This window comes from Nestor notabilis, unplaced genomic scaffold, assembly GCF_000696875.1.
Source record: "Nestor notabilis isolate BGI_N333 unplaced genomic scaffold, ASM69687v1 scaffold25148, whole genome shotgun sequence".
NCBI classification, from domain to species: domain Eukaryota; kingdom Metazoa; phylum Chordata; class Aves; order Psittaciformes; family Psittacidae; genus Nestor; species Nestor notabilis.
In genome coordinates, this window is record NW_009940945.1 from 38,465 (window position 1) to 48,901 (window position 10,437).

Below are 10,437 nucleotides of genomic sequence, written 5' to 3' on the forward strand. Positions count from 1 at the left end.
TACCCTGGAGCTGATGCCAACCCTGCATGTTACACTGCAAGTTAAATACCCCTGCATGTGGGAGACGTCTCATGAGCATCTCTGCAGCCTGACATCCTAACCCACTGCTTCGGAGCTGGCTGTAGGAATATTCTATGCTGTACCAAGGGCACAATACAAGAATGGGCTGTGGTGGGTTTGTCAGCCGTACTTTTCACATCCTACACTTACCCTCGAATCAAAAGCCGAGCCAGCAAATCAGTTTGGATAAACAGAAGCCCCATCTCAGGATCTTCAGCATGCTTCCCAAACCAGAAGAGGTTCAGAAAACATTGACAAGAGGATCTGAGCATCCTAGGCTCTTCCTTGGCCAGCATCAGAGCATCAAAGGTTTCAGTTTCCACCCAAAGGCGCTTTGTCTCCTGCTCACAGTTTAACCAGGATAAGAAACAGATCACACTCCCACTGCCCTTCCCCAGGAGGGACTGGTCAGTGCTGAGCATCCACCCCTGCACAGTGCAGGGAGATTGTTTTGAGGATGTTTGCCAAATGGTTTTTGGGGTGTTGTTTGTTCCATAAAGCTTCACCTCTGAGGCATGCCTGCAAAACACTGCGTTATGGTCCCTTCCTCATTTCTCCTGTTGGGACATGGTATGGTATCATGGGTTGCAGAGCTCCAGCTCTCCTTTGGGTTCCTCCTTGGCAGTCTGCAATTCACCCCAGAGGGCAATCCCACACACATACAAGGGAGATGGGCAGCCCAAAGTCAGCACAGCCAGTCTGTCCACCCCAAAACCCACTGAGGACCTAGCGGGGTTGCAGGGAGGAGAAGAGCTGACACCCAGGTATCAAACGTGCATCTGACACCTGATTTTAATCACGTGCCACTTCTCTATTTGCTGTTCGCACCTCAGTAAATAGAAGCAGATCTTCCCTGCTTGAGCGCCTGCTAAGGTGACCCAGGGCAGGGGCACTTGTAGAACCAAAAGCATCCCCAACCACACACACTCGCACGAAAAGCACAGATTGCCCCCCCAAAGCTGTGGCACATCAAGAATATTCCAACTCAGGAACCTGCTGCCCAGAGAGGTCCTGCAAAATGGGCTGTTGTCTGCAAAATGCAAGAGCTGGCCATTTTTGGCAGGGGTAGGGGAAACCTCGGGGCAGCAGCTCAGCATCCAGCCATACCCAGCAGCTGTGCTCCAGGGATCCTGCACATAGGATTGTCCCAGCCCCTGCTCTTGCCTGTGGAGAGAAGCCCAGATTTAGATTAGACATTAGGAAAAATTCTTCCCTGTGAGGGTGCTGAGGCGCTGGCACAGGGTGCCCAGAGAAGCTGTGGCTGCCCCATCCCTGGCAGTGTTCAAGGCCAGGTTGGACACAGGGGCCTCGAGCAACCTGGTCTAGTGGAAGGTGTCTTTGCCCATGGCAGAAGGTTGGAATTAGATGAGCTTTAAGGTCCCTTCCAGTCCAAACCATTCCATGATTCTATGATTCTCCGCAGTGCCTCAGATTTTCAGGTATCAGATGTGTTGATCATCCCCTGCAGAGCTCACAGGAGCAACATCACTCACCCAAGTGCCAATCACAACATTTATTTTTACTGTGATTTCCACAAACTGCAATTTCACCTTCAAGAATATTTCACGTGGATACAGAGAGGAGTCAGGGATGCACTTGCTCATCCACACCACCTGTATATGGGCTGCCTGGGTCTCGTTTTTAACCACAGACACTTTTTGCACTGTTTCTTGATGCCTTACAGCACACGAAACTCAAGGTAAGCACCATGTCCATAAAAAAGCAGCGTCTCCTCTGGCTAGTGAACTCCCTTGCCCTAGAGCATTTTTAATTTCTCCCTAAGAACTGCCAGGTTCAGCCTGTTCAAATCAAGGATCTCAGTTTAACTAAAAGAACATCAATTCTTGACCAGTATCTATTTAGTAACTTGAAAGATCAAGCCCACTTCCTCCTCATCCTAAGTTTCCAAGGTGGTTACTGGTTTACACTGTTTTTATGGTTATTTCAAGCACTGCATGATGCAATATAACATTAGAGTTGCTCAAGCCTACCCATAGAATTGTCCTGGCTTTCCGTAAGCTTCCTGGCAATACAAGACAACAAGCAATTTATGCAAAAGCATTAGGGGTTCTTTGTCCCCCACCAAGCTAGTGGTGCAGACTTGAAATATTCTGGGCTCTCCTGGGAGACTTTCAAGTTATTCCCAAAGGAGCTCAGGGATTCAAACATCCTGCAAGGCCAGCTTGGCCGATTCCTTTGTGATGCTTTCAAAGAAGTATCTCACCCTGAGGTAGGGACCAAACGGATGCTGGGTGGACGCTGGGTGGGATGAGAAACCTGCTCCCAGAACAGGGGCTGCCAGGACCTCCTTGGTCTCCATGCATGGCTCAGGCACAAGGCTTGGAGTTGCTCTTCTCCCCTTTCTTCTTCCGCTGTGGTTCGTCACCCTCCACGTGCGTCACCACTTTTGCCTTGGGTACCTTGTATTTACTCTTCTGTCTGTAAAGGAGGTTTTTCTGGAAGAGTCGTGGGATGTTGCCTTGGTATAGCAAGAGGGCAGCCAGCATCCCTGAAACAAGAGCATGGACCACTTTCGTGTGCTGCATCAAGCACCTTCACCCTCCCCACGGCTCAGCAGTGATTTTCAGGTCCTTCCCCACAGAAGTAACTCAGCAACACTAGAGTGCCCACTGACATCTGGAAGACCCTTGCTAAATTACTTGAAGAATTTAATCATTGTGTTCTTAATGTAACAAGCAAGGCTTGTTTTGACCAAAAAGAGCCATAAACCACACCAGCAGTCTTCCGTCTCAGCTCTCTACATTCAAAGCAACACTTACGCAGCTCCCTGTGGTCATCTGGAAGCTGTGGACAACCTCTACAGCATAGCTCAGCCTATTGTTGCCCTAAAACATCTTTGCTTCATTTTCCCCAAACTTCGGCTTTGCGGAGACTCTGCCTGTGTCCCAGGTAGAAATCAGATTCACAAAATGGATAGCAAACAGATGACTTGAATGGCAGCGAAGAAGGACAGAAAAGGACACTTGCCAATAGCAAGACCCAAGTTCAGTGCTTTGCCAGGAACACTTTGTGTTATGCCTTACACATTGATCCCTATCCCAGCCCCTGCTCCTTGGTACCTTGTGGGCAGATCTCACCTGCGAGGGGCCCCAGCCAGTAAACACGGATGTAGTCCCAAAAGCTGCTCCCTGAGCAGTGGAAGGTGGCAGCTGTGGCCAGGGCAGGGTTGAAGAAAGCCCCTGTGAATGGTCCAGCTGTGTGGGAAGAGAAGCAAGGCCAGCAGTCTCACTTGCATCCTTTGAAAGACTGACACATAGCTGGGCCAGGAGACCCATGGCATCTCCTGCCTGCCAGTAGCTACATCTCTTGAATCATGTAATAGCAGCACATGGGGAAATCCCACCCTTGTCCCCCCTGTCGCTTTGTGGGAAGAAGAGCTCAGTGCAGGACTAAGGGGTTGCATTAGGGGATGTTTGAGGAAAGTGATCCCAGTCTTGGGACAGGCTATGACTTCTCAAGTGCCAGCATTCCACCCACTGCCTAATGAATATTCCCCAAAATAAGTAGAAAACAAACATCTTGATAATCATTACCTCTAAAGAGGTAACAATGAAGATGCAAAAGGAAGCATTCCTCCACAGCAAATTAGGTATTTTTCTAAATGACTTGGAAAGGCAAGTGCTGCTCACCTGTGTAGCTCAGGAAGGTGACAGTCGCTGCCAGTGCAGGGACCTGGTACACTGGGTGACTCTGCCGCAACTTGAGAAGGACAAGGTGGAAAAGGAAAGAGCAGCTGCCTTCTGCAAAGGCAGCGTGGTGCAGAGAGGTGCGGATGGAGGAGCTGCACTCTGATGCTATCAGGTTCTGGATGAGGTGGAATTGCGTCATCTCCCAGGACCAGTAGAGCTTGGTGACAGCCCAGCCCATGCCCATGCCTGCACCCTGGGCCAGCAGCTTGGTAGCAGTTGCTGGAAGGCTGGACTGGAGAAGCAGGAACTCCTGAAGAGAGATGGTTGGGTTGGCGGATGCTCCATCAAAAGATGCGCCATGAACCGCAAAGAGGAGGAAGAGCAACGTCAGAACCACATCTGGACCAAAGCCACCACCCCACGGGCCGATTTCCACCAGCATCCTCAGCTCAAGGCTGCTCATGCACAGCTGTAACGAGCCAGCAAGTTCTCTGGCAAGGCAGCTGTATGCTCCAGGAGAGAGGAGCCTCTTGGAAATCTGCCTGAGCACCTGGCACACCCCAACCACCACGAAAAAGAAAGCAATGGAGACATTCAGGCCAGCCATAGCAAAGGCTGTGCTGGGGGAAAAAGACTGGATTCAAAACCCAGGAGGGAGCAGAGAAAGCTTCTGCACCTCCTCTTTATGAAGCCGCGTGTAAGTGAACGTGGCACAGCCTGACAGGCTTGGGAAGCGCTGCACATGCTGCCCAAGGCAATGCCTGCTGCCTCGGGGAGCCGTGGGACGCACCTGCAGCTGGATCAGCCAACGAGTGTCCCAACAAGAGTGGGATGGGGTGGGAAATGTTATATTATCAGGAACTCACGGTTAACAGAGCATAAACCATTCAGTATGTATCTTCTCAGTCTCTAGCAGTGCTGGCAGGTTACACAGGCTCCTCTCAGTGCCCACCACATGCAAGGAGCCAACAGCTTCTATTAATGCTGTTTTGTTTCCGACACCTAGCCATTTATAAAATAAACTGTCAGAAGACACAGGTTCGAAGCATGCTTGGGATGGGGATGAGGCACTTAATACAGTTCAAGCTGGCTACAGCAACACAGACCGATCTGTGAAAACCAGAATAACAGAACCATAGAATAGTTTGGGTTGGAAGGGACTTTAAAGATCATCTAGTCCTATGATAAAAAGTACATCAGCTGTGATATGGGAAACATTGTGTCACCCATGGTAAAACTGGGGGGAAAAAATATAAAAAAGCCCAACATCTCTTCCTTCCCACAGAACAGATTTTTTCCCTTCTCCTTTTCAAGCATTCTAAGAGTTGGGCCTTAGGAAGTAAATGTTCAGAGGTCTCCAAAAACTATTTCCTGTCCATTGCCTGTAATTCTGCCCACGACACATCCTGCCATTGTGGGACACTTATCCCAGGCTGGAGAGAGGAGCTGGAAGCTGTTGCTTACGAGAATAATTATGGGATTAAATAACGCCAGTGACAGATACACAAGCTGCTCATTTCCTATCTTGCTTCAGTGCTGACAGCAGAAGGGGGGATGCTGCAAGCTCTGCTCTGGAGCACACCTTCAGGCCGCTGCAAAGGCAAAAACCCCTTCAAGAGTCCACATGGATACTCCCACCGACAACCACTGTTCTGTGGTTGGAACATCAGTGTCTTTTCTGAAGCAAATGTGCTTTCAGGGCTGTCAAGAACTACAGCAGCTTAAAATGCAAATATTTGAAATGTTTTTTTGGTTTTTTTTAGGCAAGGGACAGGAACAAGCTGGCATTTCCACAGGTAAGTAAAACACATGCTCCCTAAAAACACTTAAGAGTAACAAAAGCTCAACAGAACCACCCTGGCTTCCTCACAGCACACTATTTTCACCCGCAAGGAGGCAACAGTCATAGCTGAATAGAGCTGTAAGGTTATTTAAGGAGAGTTTTACTGTGCAGGGGGGTGGACGAGAGCTTTCCAAAAGCAACCACCTGTTACCAGCTGCTGCAGAAGCCCAGCAGCAGGTTTCCTCCCACAGGCAGTTGGATGAAAAGGGCTCAAGGAGAGCCACGAGTTAATCGTGCTTCATGAAAAGACCTCAATCCATAGAACAATCATTCGCTGGGAGGCAAAAATAACAAGGAATCATCATCCTCGGCTATAGAAACCTTGAATCCAAGGAACACATCTGTCCCTAGGAAGGTCACCCTGAACCTAGTATGGGGGAAAAAAGCACCTAGCTGTTCCCCCTCCAAAACATTCTGTGGAGGTTCCTGGAGTTACATCAGTGTCTTCTATGTTGATCCACATTTAAACCAAGCTGGGTTTGTTATTCACAAGCCATTCAGGAAACACCAGAAACTGGAATCTGCACACTGAGAAACATCTGTGCATTGAGACATACTGTCTGCTACTCCCTCCCACCCCAGACTCAATACATCTTCTCCAAAGCAGAAATCTGGTGGCCTTTTAGTGTCCAAAAGAGAATGAGCAATCATTAACTTCCCAGGGGACAAATCCCACTAAAACAAAAAATAAATTAAACAAAATAATAACAATCTCTCCCTAACAATCTGTTTCAGTAATCAGGTCAAGAAGCAAACGGGATTTGAAATGAAGTTACAATGTGCTGGAAGATATTCTGCCTGCTGGCTGGTGGACAGGAATGGGAAAAAGCAGTATCACCATTGAAGCAGGGAATGCCAGCATGAGAAGGTGCATCAGCACTGCCCTCCTCCCATGTAACAGAGCACAGGTAGAGAAACTACAGTCAGAGACTCATTGTTCTCATTCCTTGGCATTTCCCCAGACTCAAGAAAAAAGAAAATCCTTCCTTCGGCTGGAGTTCAAAGTAGAGAAAAAAATCCCTTGGAAAAACCTGCTTCCTCCACGCATGTGGAGAGCAACATCAAGAATGGAGCTGAGCTCAGCACACTTGCACCTATCTTTCTCTCATGACTAACGATGTCTGTTTTTACAAAAAACAATCATCAGAGCAAAATGCAAGTTATAAAAATAGGGAAAATGCAGCTGTACAAGTCCCTGGGAGCAGACAACTGCTGTGCTCACATGTGAGCCACAAGACTTGTGCTGAAACACAACCACCTTCTCCAAGGCACCACTGTGAAAACAATTAGAAATTAAGATCCTCAGTTTTCAGCCATAGTGGTTTTAACCAGTGTGTTGCTGGCACAGTCCAAGTAATTGTGCTCAACTCACTGCAACCAAAGAGCAGCCCTGAAAGGGAGAAATCGTTGCCCTCCCCCCCAGCTTTACTATCTTAAAGAACAATGTTGTAAATAACGCATCTTCAATAAATGGATCCAAACAGTTAGGGCCGCTCTTGGTTTTAGTCTAGGCCAGCTGTATGCAAGGGATGAGCAAGTTCCCACAAGATTTAACAGGATTTATCAAGCAAGGACTAGCAACTTTGAACTTGTGCAAATCACATTCAGCCAAAACCCTGCTCTCCTTCAAGCAGCACAAGAGCCAATATGCAGATAATTAGTGAGTTCCACTTAGGCACCTTCTCCTTCCTCTTGTCAACATTTCCCCCCATAAATTAAATGTAAAAATCACTTAACTGCAGTGTTAGAGAACATCAGTTTAAATGCATAAAGGGTCAATTATATATAAAGACAAAAATACTACAACAAATTATTTAACCTGAAGAGACAGTGCTTTGTGCAAAACAACATTCTCATGTCTGGTTGGAAAGGCTTCTGAAGATGAGTGGTTTCTTCATTTTCCTTTGTCAGTGGTATGAGCAAAGCTTATACAACATGCAAGAAAGGGGAAGAGATAATTTCCCAATAACACACAGGAAACACAACGTGATGAGTCCTTGACATTCACAACTGAAGACTGAAACTTCATCTGGATTTCAACTCAACCAGTCTCAACCCCAAAGTAAATGCATTTAGATGTCCTTTTCTTTAGTTAAGACTGCCATGCCAACACACCGCGTTTTTGTCATTTCAATGGAAAACAGGAGCAACTCTCCACAGCCTAAAGAGGCACCATCGCTCTCAATCCAAGTCCTAGGTGAGCTGTTGACACCCAGTGTCCTCGCCCCATTTGGCTCTGTTGCTCAAACTCTGATCAGCAGCGACAGTGCAGACCCAGGAGCCACGTCTTCCAAGCAGGCACCAGGACAGCTCATTCCCCACATTTCCTGTGCCATAACGTTTATATGCAGGATACTGGATGATGTTCATGGTGCAATAGAGCAGCCTTGTTCGGATTAATTCCCCATCACTATATTGCCACAATTGTGCTTTACTGGCCCATCAGTCCCACCCCAGCCACTACCAAAAGGCTACCTTATGGCAAACGGATGGTGGAGATGCAACTGTGACAAGCTAGGCTGGCTTTTGCTTTGCTCCCTTCACAAGGAGAGCAAAGGATCTCTTTCCAGGGTGGGTGAAAAGAGTGTTTCAGAGCTGCTCTCCTTCTGCCAGCAACTTGGAACACTTTATGGGAGGCACAACATTCTGCAGGCAGTGCATGGCAGCAAGGAGGGCTTGCAGTTATCCCAAGGTTGGTACAGACTCTGATGAGTAATAAAGTTTTTTTTAAAAGAAACAGGGCAGACTAGTATAGCATAAAATTATACCCATCATCATTAAAGCATCGTAAGAAGTTTAATTACAAATACATTCTGTTAATCTCATTAAGACATCTAAACATGTACTCTTTCAGCTCTCTTGTCTTAAAAGGTATAAACTCATGAGGGGGAAGACCCAAATGTTTTTCAAAAGTTTATTTCTAGCCCTGAAAGAACAGTTATTAAACAAAGTCAACAAATACAGTAGTTAATATTGCAGTAACAATTAAATAACATAATGGGATTAAATTACATAAAAGGCAACATTAAAATCTGAAGACAGTTAAAAAAATAAAAAGAAAGCTTGCACCTACTTCCATTTCCATTGACAGCATGAAGAACAGAGGGAAAAACAGACCAGAGACATTTCTTTATTCAACTCTAGCTGTAGAGACCATTAACAACCTTCTTGCTCCCTTCTCAGCCCACCCACTATCCCCTCTGATAGAGGGATCCAGGCTACCCCATCTGCTCTAACCACCCCTTTGCACTTCCCTGCACTGGAGAGCCAGGGGAAAGCCTGCAGTTAGTCTCATTAACACCTAAGGCAGGTCAAAGTGCACATTCCCAGCGCCACGGCTGCCTTTAAGAAGAAGTACAGTTTATTCTGTGGTAACAAGAAAACCTCAGGAGTCACACACTGCCTGCATACATGCATCTCAGCCATTAGCTGCCCAGCTCCATATATCCAACTAGCTACTCCACTGTATATTACACTTCATACATATCACATGCATATCTGATCCTGACTCAGGATCTTATGTGGGCACCCGAGAGAGTGAGACGTACGGGGAATCCCAGATTGCATTCAGATGCAATCCTTCCCTTACCATCATCTACTCAAACTCTATCTGGTCTCTATCCACTTGCCCTCGTGATACAGCAGAGTTGAACAGCCCTGCAGAAAGTCTTAAGGACTTTAATCTGCTCCCATCAGGGCAAAAACCCCACAGAGTTTGCATTTTTCCAATCTTGCAGACACATCCAGCTGACATCCTTAGAAAAGCAATGCCCAACCCACCAAGACACAAAAGCACAGCATGGCAACCTTCTTGTGGTTCTCCTCTCCTGTCAGCTCCATCTCTGACCCTGATTTCTGGCAGCACGGAGGTGAGAAACCACATAATGATAAAGCTGCTGCGTCGGAAGGGGAGATGGGGACACTTCTCAACCTCAAAGCTTAACACCTCTGCAGGTCACACAGCAAGTGCCAAGATATGTTCTGGTAAGTGCTGGACTGGGCCAAGTTTTGGGTGCTAAGACGGCTGAAAGTTTGGAAATCATCTCCTAAGTAGACTAAATAGGACAAATTTTGTAACATATTTTAAACCATTCTCATTCATCAATAGAAGTGAACTAATAAGATAATTACTTACGATTTCTTGGTTTTCTACTCAAAAAAAACCAATAAACCCTAAATTTACCACAAGTTATTTTACTGTCTAGATTGTGCCATCAAAAGGAAAAAAAAAAAGAAGAAAGAAAAGTTCCCAGTTTAACTCTGGCACAAAGAATTTCACAAAGTCCATTGCCAGCAATGGACAAAAAGGGAATCATTGGTATGACAGGGTTTCTTCTTCTCAGCCAAGCCTTCTCAGTACTTCATTTGATCGGGGAGCCAGAAGCACTCAAACCAGGGGCATTGCCATTACAGTGTTGACAGTGTCTATGGCTCACAATACATTTTGCCTGGGAAATGCATCTAGATTTCCTTGCCTGGAATAAGACACTTGAGTTTAAAACCAGAACTATTCTTAGGCTTATAGCTAGAGGGATTCATTCCTGTGATGGAACAGTTAATGTAACTTAACCAACATAAAAGTTTACTACCATGCAAGAGCAGAATGCAAGCTGAACTGTGATACTGCAGTGCCCTGCACAATAAGGCATCTTGTTGGTACCACACCAATGCCCTGCTTCCCCTCCATCATCGACACAAACAGCCTCCAACTGCTCTCAGCTGGAAGGTGGTTCTGTCATACCTTGGCTACCAGTTCCAAAAATGTAGTTATCTCTATCGCTATACAAATACTGAAATTATCTGAACTGACCTCTATCTTCTGCCAGCAACATTTATAAAAGTGTGCAAATAATTTTTATTCAGGGTCCTCCATCCATACCCAGC

General features: G+C 46.5%; 1 protein-coding gene across 1 annotated transcript; it reads right to left on the bottom strand.

The window, feature by feature from the left end:
- Positions 1 to 2,387: 2,387 nt before the first annotated feature.
- LOC104410468 (aquaporin-12-like) lies at positions 2,388 to 4,317 on the bottom strand. The gene is made up of 3 exons (XM_010020632.1): positions 3,711 to 4,317; positions 3,159 to 3,275; positions 2,388 to 2,569 (listed from the first exon to the last, which is right to left on the bottom strand). The coding sequence occupies exons 1-3, from the start codon at positions 4,315 to 4,317 to the stop codon at positions 2,388 to 2,390; spliced, it is 906 nt and encodes a 301-aa protein (XP_010018934.1).
- Between the last annotated feature and the right edge of the window lie 6,120 nt (positions 4,318 to 10,437).